Here is a 21,119-nt window from a genome sequence, read left to right as displayed (position 1 = left end):
ATATGTTTATCAAACCATTACGGTATACACCCTAAATATTTTGTAATTTTATTATTCAATTACACCTCAATAAAAAGCTTAGGGGCAGAAAACAGAACAATGGCCTGTCTGAATGCCATGTGTGTGAATGAAACCGTTTGCAGGTTAAATTGAGAGCCTACCGCTAATTGTGAGTGTTCTAAAGGAACTTGAATGTTTCTTTTTAAATGGATCCCCAAAAACTTAATATGTTGTTTTCATGGAAACTATAGTACTGGAAAATTGGTTTCTCAAAATCAGTTTATCTGAAAAAGACACATTATATAAAAGCTGTAGAAGCACTCTTACTGAACTTGAAAGTTCCTAAAAATTTCTAAGTTCAAGTGATATGGTGCAATCTGACAACAGTGAGAAAACACAAACTATTGAACATACACTATAATGTAAAAAAAAATTACAACAGATTTGGGTTACGCTATTTTTAATTTTAATAAAATAGATAATTTCATATTACATAGAGAGCAAAGAGCAAGTCCACCCACTCATTACTGATAAAATTTTAGAAATATTTTCTATAAAAAGTTTAGTACTTTGATCGGGAATGAATCCATTAGAACACAATTTCTACAGGTAGTGTTCCCATCCTCACCCCCATCCTTAATAAGTTTGAGAAAATTTAAAAATACAGAAAAGTACAAAAAATAAGACAAGATATCCATATACCACAATCCAGAATTATCTAGTATTTTGATATATTTACTTGCAGTTTTTTTAAAAGAGAAATGGATGGTTATATATAAAACTCAAGTCCCCGTTGACCAGTCCCCATCCCTCCTCCCACACTCATTCCCTTCCCTCCGTCACTCTTCACAGGCAACCACTACCAAGAGTTTGGTCTGTATCCTTCCATTTCAAAAACAGTAAAAAAAAAAACAAAAACAAAAACCACATACATATATATCCATTATCAATATATAGTACTGAATCTTACGAGGGAAGTTTCAATTCAAATTTACAAAATTGTCAGCAACGTCATTCCACAACTTCCCCCTCTCCCTCTACGTGTCGAGATCTTTCTCTGCATTCCGCGAAACCTCCTGTGAAGCAGGTTAGATATACAGTATCATTAAGTATTTCCCATTTTTGACCCTGATGGGCATTTAAGTTGTTGCCAATACGGCTACTACATGTCATGCCGCAGCCACAGCCCGGCGCGTGTCTCCGGAGCACACACTCAGTGGAGCTGCCAGGCATCTTTGAATTTATCACAAGGAATGTTTTCCTCTTCCCGAAGTCACAGCTGTTATAGTATAGATAGTATTTTCATATGTTTTAATCATCTTAGATATAATCTTTGCTTGGAGATCATGGTCTACTGTTTTTCCTTGGAGAAAAAAGTACCTCCAAATCATTTTTTGAAAAGTTCCACAATCACCTTACTTCCTGATGCCATTTCTACATATTCTAAATTCTAATAAAAGCATGTTTCTAGAATCTCTTCTGTTCTGCTAAAATCATTATCATAGAAGTCTCTTCCTTTCTGGTACTTAGAACTTAATTTTCTTGTGATGCTGGTGGCCACCTCCGGGCCTCTGCAGATGGCAGTGGTGGCAAGCATGTTTCCTGTTGCCAGTTTTAGTGGAAACGTGCCTGAATTGTCAGCATTACCTTTACTAGGACTTTTGTAGGCACAGGCTTTAGTCATTACAATTGTCTCTCTTCAGTATGGATTTTCTGGTGTCCTTTAAGTTTTTAGCTTCTGTTCCCCTCATCTGTGCTGTTTCCCTTCACAACTGATCCTTTCTGCTGTATGATGAGGTGCACAATGATGAATGCTTTCTGATTTTCAAGATACTCACAGGGTTTTTAATGTGTATGGATTTTCTGGTGTCTAATGTGATGTGACTTCTGGCTAAAAGCTTTCCCACACTCACTACACTGATAAGGCTTCTTACCTGTGTGTATTCTCAAATGCAGAGCAAGGGTTGAGAACTGAGAGAAGGCTTTCCCACATTCGTTGCAACCATAGGGCTTCTCACCTGTATGGCTTCTCACGTGCACAGTCAGAGATGAACTCTGAGAGAAGGCTTTTCCACAAACATTGCATTCGTAAGGTTTATCACCTGAGTGAATCCTCACATGTACAATAAGTGATGTTCTTTGAGAGAAGGCTTTTCCACATTCATTACATTCATAGGGTTTCTCTCCAGTGTGAATGTTCTGATGCTTTATGAGGTACTTCTTCTGGCCAAAAGCTGTTCCACATTCACTGCATTTGAAGGGTTTCTCACCTATATGAATTTTCTCATGCTCAGTAAGATTTGATTTGCCACTGAAGGTTTTTCCACACTCCTTACACACAAAGGGCTTCTCTCCGGTGTGCGTTCTCTGGTGTCTGATGAGATTTGACTTCTGAATGAAAGCTTTCCCACAATCCTTACACTCAAAAGGTTTCTCTCCAGTGTGAATTTTCTGATGGGTAAGGAGATTTTCCTTCTGGCTGAAGGATTTTCCACACTCGTTACATTCAAAAAGCTTCTCTCCAGTATGGGTGTTCTGATGTTTAATGACATACTGCTTTTGGCTGAAGGCTTTGCCACATTCATTACATTCAAAAGGCTTCTCTCTATTATGAAAATGTTCATGTTCAGTGAGATTGGACTTGTGACTGAAAATTTTCCCACATACCTTACAGGCAAAGGGGATGTCCCCTCTACTATTTCGCTGCTGACTGAGGTGTGACATCTGAATGGAAGTTCTCCCACATTCACAAGATCTCTCTCCAGGATGAATTCTTTGATGAATGAAGATTTACTTTTGGCTGAAGGTATTTCCACATTTCTTACATTGGTTCGATGTCTCCGTGTATGACCTTTCAAATGCAGAATAAGGATAAGGTTCAAAAGAAAACTGTCATTCTGAATACATTCAAAGTTTCTCTCCAAGTATACTTTCTAATCCTCTAAGAAATTCTGTTATATTTACTAGATTCTCTCCTGTATCAATTTTACTCTACTTAATGAGATTTGTAAACTGATTAGCACAGGGTTTCCCTCCAATCTAACTTCTATGTTTAGTGAGCTGTATGAGCTCTATGGGTGAACATTTTCCCACATTCAGGGAATTATCATAGGATTTCTCTCCAGTACCATAAAGGTTGGATATGATCAGATGGGGCTCAAATGTTTCTGAGGGCATTTCCCACTGATTAATACCTAAGGGGTATAAAGAGTAAACTTGTGGCAAGGTTTCCTAAGTCGTTGATTCTTTCTTTACTACTTCCCTTACAATTAAGTCTCAATTGTGCTAGGTTAAGCTGAAAAAGGTGGTGCTTTGAAAGAATTAAGATCTGCAATCAGAGGAAGTATCTTTCCAGTGTTCTTATAGTTACCGCTCTCCCCGCAGGCTGTACTATACTGAAGAGGGATGCAGCTTGCCTCCCAAGTCTTGCCGCCTATCTGTTCATCTCAAGTTCCTAATGCGGGAGGCAAAGAAAACTGTTACTAGACCACGACTGGCACCTGAGCACTCAACAGATGTGAGCTTTGTTATCACCACTCACAAGTCTTCTCATTACTAGCAGTGACAGGTCAGACTGTGCCTTTAGGGGTTAACTCTGACAGTCCAAATGACAGCATGAAAGAATCATGAGCTACACCTCCAACTAAGTTTTGAAAGGAAACCTCTATGGGGGATATCTAGCAGAAGATTAACATTCTAAGGTACATAAAGCTTAGATTATTCTGAAAGTGTCTAACCTCAGCTGCAAATAAAAGGATAAGGAATAAAACTGCTTCCACCCAAACTTCCATTAATAAAAGAAACAGAAAGTGACACAAACCCAAGAAAAACAAATATGCTAGGAGACATTGGGGCACAGGCAATGGTATTTTTCAGTAATGTAAAGAATAGGAAGATTTTCAACAGACAACTGAGCCTCAAACAACAAAGGTCATTTCATTAAAGGATACCAATGAAAAAGGAAAACCAATCTGGCCCACAAAATACCAGAAAGACTAGGGAAATGGGAGGAAATTAAGCACTTAGAGACAATGTAAAGATGGGTGGGTGGGTAGTAACCCTGTCACTTGTACTCATTTTCCAGGTCACCACAAAGGACCCAGCCACAGCTGCAGTGAGGGAGAGTAAGGAGGAACAGTCGCTCGCAGCGGGAAGCCCGTGTGCCTGAGTCATACATGCTGGTCCCTGGAGCCTCGGAAACAACCAAAATTGCCCAGGTATGCACATGCCTCCAATTACCTTCTCACATAACAACTCTTAGGTGACTGTGTATTCCACTCACGTGAGAAACCCCACTAACTTCAAAGACAGGTGAACACAAAACTAATTTAAAAATGAAGAAATAAAAGCACAATAACAAAACCCTAAAACCAATCATGATCAGTTATTATTAGTGAAATAACACAATTTTCAAGCAAGAAACACACAAAACAGGCTCCCTTAGAATTAAAGAGGGGAATGGTGAGGTAGACTGGATCTGCTTTACTGCAGTTGTATTTCTTCACCCTAACAAACTCAGGCTCCGCCAGGTGCCTTGGCTGGCAAATGAAATATGAGCCCAAGTGCCAAGTATCATTTCCTGGTAGAAGCTTTAAAAACACAAACTCAGGATTAAACAAGATAATATAAAAAAACTAAATGAAGTTCTGGAAAACTATCAAAGGAAAAATTAAAACAAACAAACAAACAAACAAACAAAAAACAAACACCTTATCCTCTAATACATCTCTTGATGTAAAGGACCCACTTGGCACTCTGCATAATGAATAATAAAAAAACCTAAGTGGGCACATCACTGTGCTATTTCAAGAGAGGAAATAAGCCATTACTGCTTTCAGAAAAAAAGAACATCATTCAAAAGAACAGGAATCAAAATGGCATCAAATTTCCCAACTGAAAGACGCAAAGTCAGAGACAAAATTCCAGTCCAAGCCTATCTGCTGGCTGGCCGGAGGCACCTTTCAGACCTATAGATGCTCTTTTATTTCCAGGATGCTACTAAACGTAGCACCAAAATTAGTAGATACGGGACCCCCACAAAGGGGATGAAAAGGGAGGGGGAAGGGGAATGAAGAAAGCCACAAGGTAAGTAAGGGCTGACCACCAAACCACAGCTCAGAGCACAACCAGTCAGACTAGCAGTAACAGCCACAAGGGGGGTGGGAGTGGGGATTTTCCAGTGCATTTGACTACATGGAAAATAGTACTGAGAGGACTTTTGACTATTCTGAAGGAAGTCCAAGGGAGTCTGAGCTACACACAGAAAACCACAAACAAAAGCAAAAAAGGCATTCAGGTATGTGTATTATTTGACAGTACTTTCTGAAAAAGAGAACAAAGGTAATTAAGTCACTCATGGCTATAAGACAGTCAAACATTTAAGACAGACCAATGGCTATTAGATATGAAAACAAAAAAATGTGAATGTTTCAAATTCCATATTACATCTAATACCGAACATAATACTACTTGTCACGGTGCTGGGTATAACAAATATCTCCACATTTAACTGAAAAGGATATTAAAGTACCTCTTCCTTACCTAAATACATGTGTGTGAAGCCACAGTTTTTTTCATATACGCTAATCAAAACAACTTGCTACAATAGAAGAGAATCCAGCTGTCTCCTATTAAGCCAGACAATAAAGTATTTTCTCACTAAACCTCTCATTTTGAAAAATTCTTTATATGAAATCCAATTTTAAGAAATGCAATTAAGTTTACACATAGCAGGATTTTGTATTATTTTTAAAAGAATGTTTTATAAAAAGCTTTCACTATTATTTTTTGAATAAGGAAATGATGACCAAACTCCACTTAAACCAAAGTTCTTCAGAGGTCCTCAAGTTCTATGGCTGTACATGACTTTTACCTCAATAAAGCTTTTATTTGGGGGGAGAGAGAAGTTTCTGCGTCCTTTGGCTTAGCCTGAGCTTCCCCAGTCTTGTCTCCTACACATCTCCTCTCCTGCTCCTCGCTGTGAGCCGCTGCCAGCAGGTGTCTAGCACACCAGGGCAGTCATTGGCACGGCCCTGACAAGGCAACACACAACACAGTTCAAATTTTGACAGGATCCCCAGCATTTTTAAAAAAGAATGAAAGGGTATTTTTGAGGTAACTGAAGAACGTATTGCTGCCAACTGGCTGGGGGGTGTGATAATGGCCTTTCTGGTTATGGTGCAGGACACCAGTATTTTTAGAAGACACATCATTTTAAAGAATGAAGTGTCACGGTGTTACAGTGTGCACAGGATATGGGACACAGAATGAAATACTCATTACAGAATCTATGGTGGGTCTATGAGACCTTTCCTGTTTTTAATGTTTGAAAATGTTCAAAAAGATAAAAATTTTAGAAAGCAGAACAATCTCTACAACAATTATTTAACAGTGAGTACCTCCTCTGTTGTCAAAACTACAGACAGAAAAAAAAAAATGGCTTTCTTTTCAACAGGTTTATAATAGAAGCCAGATATCAAAATTTAAGAAATAATGTAGTACTGACTGAGGAATGTACTATTTGCCGAGTTTGTACTGAGTAGAATTACTCAGTAGTACCTACTGGAAATGAAGATGAACAATCTGCAATCAATAAAGGAGGAATTAATAGGCTTAAATGACACTTAGGACCAGAGAGGTAGAGCATTTCAGTTCAAGATCAAGACTGAGACATTGTTTGAGAAGGAAATGCAATGAAAATGAAATCAGACAACTCTGATTTGCCCAGGCAAATTTTGCACAAGAAAGAAAAACAGAGGAACTAAAGCAGGAATTGAGTCAGTTACTTCTAACTTCAGAATGGCTGTGTTCTGGGAACTGATCTAGAAAGGTAAAGGGAAAATGCAGTGTTCTCTAGGAGTCACTTCCAGTTAATAGCAGACAGTAAAAATACGAATAAATAGAAAAGCAAATAAGATACAGGAAAGGTTTTGTCATCAAAGCACCAATCAAGCAGAAGAGGGAGAGAATTCCCAGAGCGATGGCTTAAACAGATCCTTTCTTCTAAACTGGTACAATAACACATCGCTTGTCCATTTCTCATGTCTGTGAAGAGAAACCAAAAAATAAACACCCTGCTTTGTTAGTAAGAATTGAAAGTGGCAGTAAAGCTAATGAATATTTTTTTATAAGGAAAGGAAGGGGCAGAGCAGTGGCCACCGCTGTTTTAGGGGGTGCTTTCATGGGCAATGCTCTCTAAAAAAAAAAAAAGAAAGACAGAGCAAAGGACAAGTCACCAGGTCCTTTGCAACAAAAAGCAATCAGAAATACAGGCTAGAGTTGGTGGACCCAAGGGCAGTCCTGAAAGGCCAGGAGGAGGAAAGAGCAGGACATGACAAGGCACCAGGACGGAATAAAACACTAGTAGCAAAAAGAGCACCTCTTTATGTCCCTAAATTCTGATGTGTATATTCAAGTGCTTGCCTCCTACCTGAAAATGCACGGAGGTGACCTGGAGGGGTGGCCATGCAACTCACAGACGTTAACTCAATCTGACCCCGCAAATTCCTGAAGACTCCTCTCAGTAACCCCAACTCATATTCATGGTCTTACAGTAATGCAAACCAAAACCTTGGGGTTGCACAAATGCTCCTTTTCCTCTTAACTGACACAGAACTTACCAGCCAGTCCTGCCAGCTATTCTCTTAACATAGCTGAGGAATCTGATTACATGTCACCAGCTCACCTACTACCACTTTCTTAACCTGGATTACTACTACAGCGTCAGATTAATCTAGCCTTGATGCCTTGGTATTTTTATTTTCTTTACAGAGGCCACCCATTCCTCAAAATGCAACTCTTTTTGCAACACTCCTCTACTCAAAACTCTCTGTGGCATCTGAGATGAGAACATATTCCCCCTAAATCAAATAGTGTTATATGCTCATGTTACCACAATTAAAAAAAATCAATGTCACTATCTATAAGCAGTTAGTTAGGATGGATCCTTAATCCTTTTGAAAAACACATGCTATTTTATCGCTCAAAATAAACATCCTTTAAAATCAGCTTACTTCTTTTGAGGGCAATGAGCCTATTTCCCTCCAATGTACCAATGAACCTAACTTTGACCTACCATTTCCACTAATAGTACTTTATTATAGAAATACTGTGTATCTCTACAGAACAATGTGAACAAGCCAAGCTTATGCATTTAAATCTTCCAACAGCAGAAGGCTGGGAATAACCTAATCCATAAAGAGGAAACTGGTAAATATATGTGTTGATGAAGACTCCAGTTGGCGGGGCGAACAGAGTAAATACACTACTGATATGAAACTGAAGGCTTAAATGTATTTATATTTCATATTCTGACCGAGAATCAGGAGGTAGAAGAGACTTCACTGTATGTAACTTTATGCTCCAATTCTGCACATTCATTTTTATATTAAATACAGGGGCTTCCCTGGTGGCCCAAGGGGTTAAGTTTCAACACTGTTAAGCTACTGCAGCTACTACAGCGCACATTAGCCCCCAGCCAGGGAGCTGACCCACAAGGCGCAGCAGACCTGTCTCCCCACTGCTCCCCTCAGCAGTGTTTCAGTCAATGCACTGTTCTGCTCCCCGCTCTGTCTCTGGTGAATCCTCTCATTCCTCACATCTCTGGCCTACACCCCAGCTCTTGTATGCATAAATAAATCTTTAAAAACAAATACAGCCCATAGGTTCATGCACACAGGTACCTGAAGCAGAAAGGCAGCACTGACTTCTAAGGTAACAACTTCTGAAAGAGATCTGTGAGGGCAACAGGAAGGCGTCTGCCAATGCGTAAGAGGCAAAGTGGGTAAGGAAACAGGAAGCATGCTTACAGACATAAAATGTAACTCTGCCACAGGTAAGCACTGGGAAAAATCGGAAAAAGTGGCAAATAATAAAAAGGACCCAAAATGTCAGGTGAAATGTAAAGACAATGCCTATGTAAGACAATGCCCAAGGCAAGGATTCTGTCTACAATGAGGGTCTGAAACTGATGGAATCAATCAAAAAGACAACAGTTACAAATGAAGACAAATTAGGAGACAAAACAAAGTGTGAAGTATTGACACCTAGAATAGGTCAGGTGGAACCTCCTTCTCTAGGATCTGGTGAAAAGGCAGAATACTGACAAAGAAAAAATGAAGAAAGGAATGCTATTCAGAAGCCTACCAAACTCATACCAGGTGGGTCATGAAAGAAAGTCTAAGCATTCCAGAAGCCCCAAGTATGTGCCCGGCTGGGCCTGGCTGGTACTCACTCACGCACCTGGAGAGGCTGCCTTTCCACTTCCCTCTCCACCACCCGGCGCTGTCTTCTCACTTCAAGAGGATCACACCAGGCTTCGTCGGTCATAACCTGAAATCGGGAGATGACAGCACTAGAAGGTTACTGCTAGGGTGAAAGTTGCTTCTCCTAGACGAAGACAGGCAGTTCCCAGGGGGCAGGGAAGTGGCCCTGTGAAGAGCAAAGGAAGGACCTCCTGCCCCTCACATCAGAGCGCAGGCAGCCATGGGGCAGTCCTCACACAGCCAGAAATGTGGGTGAAAGGACAATGCACTTTCAGGTTTTTAATCGTACACAGGAAGGCTGCTCATAACTTAACCAGACCGACTGCAACTGCTCCCCAGCACCACAGCCCTGCATAGACAGGGTCCCCAGGGATTTTAACTGTCGTGCTCACTTCCAGCTTAATTCAAAACTCATCTGTGATGACAGCAACATATGCTTACTGAAACTAAGTGAGTCTAATGTACAAACATCGTTCTCAGATTTTAAAAGTCAAAGTTACCCAGGAATCTAATACTTTATTTGGATTAGGCTTTGAGTAATTTCATATTAGGTATGTTCTGTAGATATGTCAGCAACTGTATCTCAAATGTTTCAGATAAAAAATAATACATTTAGAGAAGAGAGAAGGAAAAAGAAAGCAAAAACCAAATTAAAATGATAGATGAATTTGGGGAAAGGGCATAGGAGACCTCTCACTATTTTCAACATGTTGAATTGTTGAAGAAAAAGTAAAATCCTAAAACACTTTAGTTAGTACTTACATACAGACTAGCTACTTTGGTTAGAAAAAGCTGAATTACCACTTAGTTTTTTAAAAAATATTTATGCATGAAGAATTGGGGTACAGCTGAGAGGTACAGAGATTAAGAGGATACACCCGAGACAGAGTGGGAAGCAGAATAGGCAGATGTACTGAGATACACTGCTGAGGGGAGCAGAGGCGAAGCAGAGATGTCTGCTGCACTGTGGATCAGCTCCCTGGCCGGGGGGTTGAACTCACTGCTGCGCTTTAATCCGTTGGGCCACCTGGAAGGGCCCTGTGCTGAGATTAAAACTCTAGGCCACTAAGGACCCCCCGCGGCCACCAAAAAAGTTTAGTCATCACTTTGTACAGAAACATGGCAGAGGCAGAGATAGAAAGCTCATGGTCGTCTGATTTTCATTTTGTACAGAGCCAGGCAAGGATGAGGTGGCCATCCACAACCTGCAGGGGGCGACCACGTTTAATGTGTGAGACACTGAGTGCCGCTTCTGAGGAACACACAGGCAGATCTATCCAGGAGGCAAATGGATAAAAAAAATAAGGATCTTATTTATCACAAAGATATATGGAGAACTGATGAAACTCAACAAAAATAAACAACCCCATCAGAAAATGGGCAGAAAAGCTTTTTAGAAATGTCTTTTTAGACACTTCTCCAAAGAGGAAATGCAGACGGCCAACAAGCATATGAAAACATGTTCAATATCACTTGTAAGAAGGGAGATGCATATTAAAACCACAATGAGATACCACCTCACCCCAGGAGAATGGCACACCTTAAAACAACTAGCAACAACAAATATTGGTGAGGATGTGGAGAAAAAGGAACTCCCCTGCACTGCTGGTGGGAATGCAAACTAGTACAAACACTATGGAAAACTGTTTGGGGGTTCCTCAAGCTGCTAAACATGGAGCTTCCCTATGACCCAGCAATCCCACTCCTAGGTATCTACCCAAAAGACACAAAAACACTGATTCAAAAAGATACCTGCACCCCCATGTTTATTGCTGCTTTATTTACAATTGGAAAGACATGGAAGCAGTCCAAATCCCCAAAAGTAGATGACTGGATTAAAAAAAGTAAACACATGTCTTTCACAGCAACATGGATGGAGCTGGAAAAGATCATGCTTAGTGAAATAAGCCAGAAAGAAAAAGAAAAATACCAGATGGTTTCGCTCATAGCAGGAGTATAATAGATGAGGCAAGAAAATAATAATGAACAGCTACACACCAGAGACATTTTATGGGGGTGGAGTGGGGAATGGGATCAAAAACAGTGGGGGAAGGGAAGTGCACAGGACTATGGTGATGGCACATGGGTGACTGACTTGGTGATGGGAAACCTACGGGGATTACAAATGAAATGGAAAAAAATGCACAAAATGATGTAAAAATAAACTATCATATCATTAAAAAAAAAAAGATCCTAGAATAAGCCTAGAATGGAAATGAGGATGTCAGATGTTAATATATCACTGCTACTAAAAACATGCTGAATGTCACTGACTGTTTATAGAGAATCTAAGCAGCCAGAAGATGGTCAAGGGTGGAATGTTAGGAATCCCAAGAGTAAAAAACACAAGGAGCTTCACAAAATGGGCTGTTTAGCTTTGAATCTTTCAATTGCTTCAGAAAATCAGACAAAAACATCAAGAATAAGGACGCTTGTGCCTCCATGGTGGTGCAGGGGTTAAAGACACAACACTACCATGCTAGTGGCAGTCACAGTGCCAGCAAACTAGCTGACCCACTGGGGCAGCAGACCTCTCCTCCCTGGCCTGCCCAGCCCGCTGCTCCCCCCAGCACTTTACTTCAGTCAAACTGTCTGTTCTGCTCCCCACTCTGACTCTGGTGAATCCTCTCATCCCCAACCCACACCTCTGGCCTAGAGTCCAGTTTTTGTAAGCATAAATAAATACGAAAAAAGCGTGGGACATGAGTGCCCGAAAACTCATCATGCAACTAGCCAATGTTGCACACTACACCGCACTAGTGCAGAGAATATATGCTGACTCTGAATGTACGTGTGGCTCACACCTGAAATAGTGGGCAGGTGCAGTGCAAAGCCCAGGTAACAATGAGAAACCCAGTAACAGATCTCAGAAAAAAACAAATATTCATTCTTAGGCTGATAGACTTTCCCTGAATGAGAACTGGTGCAACTGATTCTTACTACTGAACAATAAAATTAAGGACCCCAAACCCCCCTCCCCAATGTCCAGCTAACTCCACTTAAGCTGACTCTAATACAAGACCTAACAACGAAGTCACACAGAAGCCTCCGAGAGAACTAGGCATACTAAGGGGTTCCTAAGGAAATCTACAGCTACTTCCTCCAGAATGGAAGGCCTCACTCCAAGAGGGAAATGATGAAAGCAAAACCCAGATTAAGCAGAAAAGAACAGCAAGGGAAGCAGAAATAAAAGGCTTTTAATAAGTACTTAGGAGTGGAGCATTACAAGATTTCTAAAAGTGACAGCATGATCCTGAAAGCCACGAGCTACGGGAGATAGAAAGGGAGACAGAAATAGGCCTCAACTAGGTTAGTAAGGTCATCAAACAGGAGTGGAAATCCTTTGCTTTCACAGGCACGTGAGCTTTGAAGCATAAAACAACACTGTGCTTCCTCTTCCCTGGTATCTTTAGCCAGGAAAATCTATCTCATTCAAACAACAGTGAAATTAAACGTATTTTTCCTTATTTTTAAAGATTAAAAAAAATCATGTACGCAGAACTGGATACAGGCCAGAGGTGCAGGGGCGGTGAGAAGTTTCACCAGAGTCAGGGTGGGGAGCAGAACAGGCTGATCACCAAGGACACTGCTGAGGGAGCAGCAGGGAGACGGGAGAGGTCTGCTGCGCCACGTGGGCCAACCAGCTTTGCAGCGCTGAGCTTTAACCCACTGTGCCACCAGGGGGAGCCTAAACATTTTTTTTCTAGCAAATAAACTCATTTGAAAGAAAACAAGGCAGGCCAGGGGTTAATATGCAGCACTATGAAGCTGGCCACAGCCACTGCAGCAGGAGTTCACTGTTCAATCCCCAGCAGGGAGCTGACCCATGGCGCAGCAGACCTCTCCTGTCTTGCCCGCTGCTCCCCTCAGCAGTGGATTTCGGTAGATCTGCCTGTTGTGCTCCCCACTCTGTCTCTAGCAAATTCTCTCTTGCCCCTGCATTTCTGGCCCACACCTCCATACTTGTATGCATAAATACATCTTTTTTTTTTTTAAATTACAACTCATTTCACAGAGGGCTGATTTTTTTTCAATGCAACGGCTCCTAGAAAAGGCACCCCACACAAAAATAAGGAAAAGGTTATCAGTAATAAGAGGATGTTAATTAAACTTAATGGCTTTTGGCAAAAAACAAAATATTCAGCCACCACACTCCGGGAGCAGGAGTGGGAGTGCTAGCTGGGTGGGCGATCTCCTGCTTACATATGCGGTGACAGATAAAGATTACTCACTGAACTAGAGAGCAAAACCACCCAAACGTCGTCCAAAACAGCCGAACCAACCAAGGTACATGCAAATGGGGCGTCTCAAGTTATAAAGCTGCTAAAAAGCAAAAGGAAAAAAGAAATCTCCAGGACATATTAAGAAAACGAATACTAGATATGCTACCCTTTATGCAAGGAGGGGACAGGAGTGAATCATGAATACACACCAGAGGCCCAATGAACAAAAAAACAATTACAAAAGCCCAAGGACTATACTTAATCAGGACAAAGAATGCGATGGGGGAGGGGAACGAACAGGGCAACCCCGACAAGAAACGGGCTGCCTGGCTGCGGGCCTACAAGGGGCTTTCAGTAAAACAGCTGCAGGCACACACACAAAAGCTAATAAAGTGCTTGTTTACAAAAATAAAAGGGGAATGTAGAACATGAATAATCAGGGAGAAACAGAGGGAGGGAAGTTGGAGAACGTGTCCTACCAGTTCCCCTGACCTGGAGTCCGGCGGCGGGGATCCGGCGAGCCAGCGAAAAGCCCAGAGGCCGAGAGACCCCTTCGGCCCACACGTCTGGTTTTATAGCAAACCTGGCTGCCTAGCTCCACCCTCAGGTCTCAGCAACTTCCCTTCGGAGATAACAGGATTTGTGTTTTAATCTGTTCGGTCTGGAGTGGGGGTGGGGTCAGGACATCCTTTCCCTTAACAAGATTAATGTGTTAAAAGCAGTCCCTGCACTGAAAAACAAACTGAAACCAATGAGCTGTACATTACCTTGGTAACATAATTCCTTGAAGAAAGAATTTCAAATGACTGCAGAACAGAGAACTTCCACTACGAAATTTAGTAGGTTGCGTTCTAAGGATAAAAATAGCTAAAAGAAAATTTCCACACTATACAGTATATTTATAGTTACTCCTAACTTGAATACAGTTATAAAATAGATCTTTTCTTTATACTGCAGGACAAACCAAAGAAAATAAGTGCACCATGTTAACCTGCTTCTATTTTTTTTTTTACTATAAAATACACTTAGGAGTAAACTACTAGGTAAAAATGCTACACCATCAAAACCGAATTAGAAATACTAATGAAGTCATAATTTTTAAAAATGGATTTTCTGTCACTGACATGGCCTTGAATCAATGTTATCCATGAGTGGCGAGAACACTCAGTACCCAGACCTTGTAAACCGTTCTCCAGTAAAAGAAACCAAAGCTCCTGAGAGAGCTGGCCTGCCCAAGTCTGGGAGGAGAGGATTACTTACCCGTAGAGAACCCTGGAGGACCAGGCAGCCTTCAGAGACAATGGTGCTCAGGTGTGATGCCGGCCCCCCAAAACATCTACAAATGCTACCAGTCAAGCCTGTCTCAATCAACGAAATTTTTTACAAAAGGTTAAAGGATGTCAAATCAAAATGGGACAGGTCAGCTTGAGGGAGTGACCACTGGCTAAACTAGTGATAATGAGGGTCAGAGAGTAAACTAGCTGAAATTCATTAGAACACAACTTTAAAAGGAAAAAAGTGAAAACCATTTTGACACAATGAGTCCTATTATACATTACAATTCCGTGTATTTTACATTAATTACAAAATAAAAAGGATTTTAAAAACTAGAAAATTATCACTTTGTAATCCCCCCCCAAGAGATGACTGAGTCAGTCAGGGATTATTTACCAGTGTTAAAACTTTCCATTATCGAGTATTACTCAGCAACCAAAAAAAAAATAAACAAATGCCTTTTGCAGCAACATGGATGGAGCTGGAAAAGATCATGCTTAGTGAAATAAGCCAGAAAGAAAAGGAAAAATACCGGATGGTTTCAATCATAGCAGGAGTAGAAAGGACCAGGCAGAAAATAATAATGAACAACTATGTACCAGACACATTTTACACGGGTGGAGAGGGAGTAGGATCAAAAACGGGGGGAGAAGAGAAGTGCACTGGACTATGGTGATGGCACACGAGTGACTTGGTGATGGGAAGCCCACGGGGATTACAATGAGATGGAAAAAGGCACAAAATTATATAAATATAAGCTATTATATTAATTTAAAAAAACTTTCCATTATTGAGTATCACTCAGCAACCAAAAAAATAAACACATGCCTTTTGCAGCAACATGGATAGGGCTGGAAAAGATCATGCTTAGTGAAATAAGCCAGAAAGGAAAGGAAAAATACCGGATGGTTTCACTCACAGCAGGAGCATAAAGGACCAGGGGAGAAGATAATAAGAATAATGAACAACTATATGCCAGAGACATTTTATGGGGGTGGAGTGGGGAATGGATCAAAAACAGTGGGGGAGGGAAGTGCGCTGGACTAAGGTGATGGCACACGGGTGATGTGGTGATAGGAAGCCCACTGGGATTGCAACTGAGACTGAGACGGAAAAAGGCACAAAATGATGTAAAAATAAACTATTGTATTATTTAAATAAATAAGTGGCAATTTTAACTTAAAAACAACAAGTTCCCATTATCTGACTGCTGAGGACTGGACACTTGTGTATTACCCATGGAAAGCTCAGTGACTAGTGGTAGGCTGATCATCCAGTCTTTCCTAAAGTGATGCAATTTGGTCAGGATGTAGTCTGGCCAAAAATAAGTCATATTTGGGGATTTCCCCCCAATCAAAGGCTCTAAATTAGCATCATGAGAAAGTAACCATTACAGAAACAGAAGAACAAATCTTATGAAGGATGTAGTGATGAGTTTCTAAAGGGAATGTAACCTGAATACAGAAATTTACCCTCAATCCAGTTAAGAAAAGAACTGTCAAAAAAAAAAGGGAGGGTGTTTAAATTGGAAAAAAACAACACCTATAGATCTGCGTCCTTCGGCAATGTCTGCCATGAACAGTTCCGACTGTTCTGCTGGTAGTAACAGTACTATGGGACAGATACCCAGTACTGAACACACAGCAGTACCATCATTATGAGTACTCCCTGTTCCTCAGAACAGTCCTGGATCAATGGGAAACTGTTACTTTCTCTTTATTATCCTACAAGAAGCCAGAAGCACAAACCTGCCTGCCCAAGATCTCCAAGGTCTAAAGAGAAAAGAACTTAACAGGCAAACCTGGCTAGACTATGTACTCCGGAAAATAAAAAATTGTTTTAACTTTTGACTTATACTAAATTCATAAGCTAGAAAGCAAAAAGGTGTGCTTTAGCTCCATCTATCCCACTCCCACATCCCAGAGAGAAACATTTTGGTTTCTTAGTATTTTGATTTTTAATGAAAGAAATACAAATATATACTTTTTTTTGTCCCTCTTCTTACTCCAGTGAAATACACATTATTCTGATTTGTTTTTCATTTAATGATGCATTTTGGGAGCTATTTCATGTCAGCTTAGACACTATCTTCCTCATCTGTATAACTGTACGTCATTATTGTTGCATGCACGTACTTCATCAAAATAATACCCACTGCCCACACTACTGCAGTGAGCAACCCTTCCATCCCTATCATTTCATGCAAAAGCAGGTGTACTAGTAGCAATCATTTTCATACCTGAAATAGCTGGGTCAAAAAGAAACGACAGAGCCCTCCCTGGTGGTGCAGCAGGTTAAAAGCACAGCACTGTGAGGTTGGCTACACCCACTTCAGTGCGAGTTCTATCCCTGGTCAGGGAGGTGACCAGAAGAGTGGCAGACCTCTCCTGACCCACCCACTGCTCCCCTCAGCGGTGTACTTCACCTGTCTGTCTGTTCTGTTCCCCCTTCTGCCTCTGGTGAGTCCTCTCTCAAGAACCCTGCACCTCTGGCCTGCAACCCAGTTCTGTATGCATAAACAAAATCTTAAAAAAAAAAAGAGAGAGAACAGAAAAGACATTTGTAGCTATAACAGATATTGTGAAAGTTACCTTTTAGAGGTCTGCTTTGTGCTAATACCTACACTATTTTAATGTCTGATGATTATTACATTATTAACATGTATTGCCATTGGGCCCTCCCTGGTGGCACCACGGGTTAAAGTGCTGGCCCACATGGCACATCAGACTTCTCCTGTCTCCACTGCTGCTCCCCTCAGCAGTGTATTTTGTAGATCTGCCTGTTCTGCTCCCCCATTCTGTTTCTGGTGAATCCTCTCAGTCCCTGCACCTCTGGCCTGTACCCTAGTTCTTGTGTGCATAAATAAATCTTTTTAAAAAAGGCACTGCCACTGATTTTCCGACTCCCTCACACCCCATTCCTTTGTCAGGGTTTTTACTGGCTATTCTAGCTTGTCTATTTTTCCATATGAAGTGCAGAATCAGCAAATCTAGTTCTAAAACAACTGTAGATACTTATAGGCAGGTCACATTAAGTTAGTGAATTTATTTAAATTTGTACACAGTTCCTTTAGTCTTCCTGTTGAAAAACAGCTATTCATGTTTTATGCAAAGCCTCTCGGTGGTATTTTAAATTTCTTCCTAACAGCTCTGCACATTTCATAAGTTTATTTTTATTTTTTTTAAATTGCTATTGTAAATTGTGGTTTTTCTCCTCTAACTGGCTGTTGTTTGCTTGAAGATTATTAATCTGGTACCCAAGCACTTTATTTCACTCTCATTATTTAAAATTATGTAAAGGATAACTACATAGATTCTTTAGAAAAATAATCTTTGTAGAGAGAAATTATTTTCATTACTGCACAAAATCCATGCATTTAGGATTCATTAGATTCGGCCTTAAAATTTAATTCTGATTCAGGGATAATTAAGAACGAGGATAACTGTATCTAGAACATCAAACACTTCATTCCCTAATCCTGGGATTTCTGCATTATACAACACAGCTTCTCACAGTGTAACGACATTTAATACAGTACATAACTGCAGTCCTATTAAAGTACCCCATATATAAGAGGATTTGAGATTGTCTAAGAGCTCCCCCAACAAAAACTCCCTTTCGCATATTTTTAACACCCTCTCCCCCTCAAAAAGAAATGCATTTTTACATAAAAACTCACTCTACAATAATTTGAAATTTAGCTTTACCCCCCCCTTCAAATATTCTGATATTCCAGAAAGATGGCACCATTATTACTAGCACTTTCGACAAGGGAAGTGCGCCTCAGAAGTTCTCTCCATGCAGGCCCCCTACATCTCCCAATTAAAAGCAGTCACACACAATCTTGCACCCACAGTTTGCTACTCAATACACCCAAACATCCGGTCAAACTTGCGGTCCAACTCCGGGTCTCCCCGCTCCAACCCTTCTGGCGCCCCAAACCCCACCCCACATGTAGGCCAGAAGCACTTAAACCCACTCCCCAGCTCCGCGCCGCGCCCCAAAAATTCAGAATCCTCCCCTCCAACCTTCCCGACCCGACCAGCCCGAGACGCCCACGTCCCACCTCCTACTTTCGCGCCACGTGGACCCAGGGGCCGGACTGACCCGCGGACAAAGACCAAAATGTCCACTCGTCGCGCTGCGCCTGCGCACTCCGAGGGCGAGTGAGTACTCCCAGAAGTCTCCGCGACGGGCCCGCACGGTCACCGCGGCCAGGCCCAAGCGGGTAGTTGATTACTTTCTATCGCCGTTTTTTCCGACGTTGAACTACAATTCCCTTAAGGCTTTGCAGCTCGACTCACTCCCTCGGCCTCGTCCCGGCGAACCTGGCTGCCTTTCCCCGTAATGATGGGGCCCTTAGATGAAGCAGACCTACCTTGGAAGAAGACCAGCTCAAGCCCGATAGGCGGTTTGGAGCGGGAACCCCCTCTTTGAAGCCTTCGGGGCGCAGGACCAAGAGGCCAAACCCAGACGCTGAGTTACGAAGACACCATCTTGTCCGCGGCTGGTCTGGCTTCGGACTACATTTCCCACAGTCCACGGCGGCCCGACGCTACGTCCCTCTTGACGTCGTGGCGAGATAGTTTGCTCCGCAGGGACCCGGACGCGACCAAGGGGAGGCAAAAGGTGAGGGGTCTGGGAGTCCGGGGCGGGGACGGGGCGTGTCCAGAGCCGCGGGCTCGTGCGCGCAGGCGGGAGCGGCTGGGGACTCGCGATTCTGAATGTCTGTGGGTGTGGGTGCCTATGATGTGCAGTTGTGACTGTCTGCAGGGTGTGTGTCTGGTTGTGTGTGTAACCATGTGTGATAACTGAGTTGGGTGTGTGCCCGTGACTGTCGAGGGTGAGGCGGTTTGTGTTCCCGTTGTGTTTGTGTCTGGACGCCTTGTTTTGGGAAGTGTTAAGTGTAGCTGTGACTGTGTAACTGTCAAGTGAGATTGCAGTTGCAGATATCTAAGGTGGGTGTGTTTCAGGTTGTGTGACATGGTGGCCGTGTGGTGCAGTGCGCAGTTGTCGCGTGTCTGTGACTGTGTGGTGACACTGTGTGTGTATCCCTACTGCGTGCCTGGGCGGTGTGTGCAGGTGCGGGTGTCCTTGTTTGTGTGTGACAGTGTCTGTCTCCACAGTGAATATTCAGTTGTGATCTGCCCTGAGCTCAAGTGGCGACTGTGTGTGTCCCCTCCTCCCCCCCCACCCCCCCAGGGAGCATGCAGTTGGGACTGAGTGGGGCATTGGTGGGTATTAGCAGTGGAGCCAGTATCTATGAGAGTGACTGTGTCACTACAATGCGACTGTTGGTTTTCAGTAGGTAGGAAGCTTGTGTCTGTATGAAGATGTGGAGTTGTCTGTGGTTGCATAATCACACATTTGTGTCCTTAGGTGTCTCAAGGTTGGGTGTGTGGTTATATTTGTCTGACAGTGACCATTTGTGCAGTCCCAAGTGTTTGAATGTGAGTTGCCTGTGACTCCAGTGTTCTAATCTCTGCAAAATTTGTGAAATTAGAACAAAATGTGGCCCTTGGCAGTGATAACATCACCCATTCCCTGTGACATTGAGATTGGACAGGATGTCCAATCTTCTCAGACTTCCCTCCTCTGTGTGGGAGGGTAGGGAGATGACAATTCAGATGTCCTGCTTGCTCATGCTTCTTTTTCTTAACTCTTCAAAAGAGATGTTGAAAGGAAAAGGAAAGAATTGCTATTGAATGTCCACAAACCAAAGTCAATGTGTATTACCATTTTTCATGATGTACTTTTCTTGAAACTTCTCCCTAGTGGAGACCCCACTACCGGCATCCAAAGTAACCTGCTCTCCAGTACTTGACATTAGAATAAGTTATGGGGTGGGTCCCTCCCACCTCTCCCCCCCCCCCCCCCCCGCAAATAAAGCAATAACCTGTCACTACAGCACCACTTCGATCCCCCACCAGGGAGCTGACCCACAGGGCACAGCAGACCCCTCCTGTCTCACCTGCTGCTCCCCTCAGCAGTGGATTTCAATAGATCTGCCTGTTCTGCTCCCCACTCTGATCTGGTAAATCCTCTCACTGCCAGCACACCTCTGGTCTACATCTCAGCTCTTGTATGCATAAATAAATAAATCTTAAAAATAAATAAAATAAAATCCACTATTTAAGAATTTTTGTTGTCTGTCTAGTAAGTTAATCTTTTACATGTTATCATTTGTCAAAATTTTTATATTTTTCTGCCATGTGTTCACAAAATATACATTTGTCTACAATAATTTTAGTTATATAATTTTATATTAAAATTTATCTAGTTAGGGGCCCTCCCAGCTGCCTCAGCGGGTTAAAGCACAGCACTGAGAAGCTGAAGCCACTTCCGCATGAGTTTGATC

The 21,119-nt window shown here is 42.1% G+C and overlaps 2 protein-coding genes across 5 annotated transcripts in view; one reads left to right on the top strand and one right to left on the bottom strand.

The window, feature by feature from the left end:
• Positions 1-453: 453 nt before the first annotated feature.
• On the bottom strand, positions 454-19,237 carry ZNF146 (zinc finger protein 146). 4 transcript variants are annotated; one of them, XM_012730550.1, is made up of 3 exons: positions 19,140-19,237; positions 9,241-9,330; positions 454-2,851 (listed from the first exon to the last, which is right to left on the bottom strand). In XM_012730550.1, exon 3 carries the CDS (start codon positions 2,722-2,724, stop codon positions 1,846-1,848), a length of 879 nt encoding a protein of 292 aa, XP_012586004.1. In that variant the 5' UTR covers positions 2,725-2,851; positions 9,241-9,330; positions 19,140-19,237; the 3' UTR covers positions 454-1,845. The 4 variants fall into 4 exon arrangements, with proteins under 4 accessions (XP_012586004.1, XP_012586003.1, XP_012586005.1 ...); XM_012730549.1 differs by lacking the exon at positions 19,140-19,237 and adding an exon at positions 18,828-18,900; XM_012730551.1 differs by lacking the exon at positions 19,140-19,237 and adding an exon at positions 18,869-18,888.
• Positions 19,238-19,334: 97 nt separating this feature from the next.
• Positions 19,335-21,119, top strand: part of ZNF565 (zinc finger protein 565) — a 10,087-nt gene continuing 8,302 nt past the window's right edge. Inside the window, exon 1 of the mRNA XM_012730532.1 lies at positions 19,335-19,390. The gene's annotated coding sequence lies outside the window, so the exon portion shown is untranslated. The remainder of the gene's footprint in view (positions 19,391-21,119) is intronic.

This window comes from Condylura cristata, unplaced genomic scaffold, assembly GCF_000260355.1.
Source record: "Condylura cristata isolate star-nosed mole 26May11 unplaced genomic scaffold, ConCri1.0 scaffold00028, whole genome shotgun sequence".
Lineage (NCBI taxonomy): Eukaryota > Metazoa > Chordata > Mammalia > Eulipotyphla > Talpidae > Condylura > Condylura cristata.
This window is presented reverse-complemented; position numbering and strand designations above follow the sequence as displayed.

What these genes read in the sequence shown, in the direction of transcription:
- ZNF146 (XM_012730550.1), bottom strand. Translation starts at nt 2,724, where the DNA reads ATGTCACACCTCAGTCAGCAGCGAAATAGTAGAGGGGACATCCCCTTT.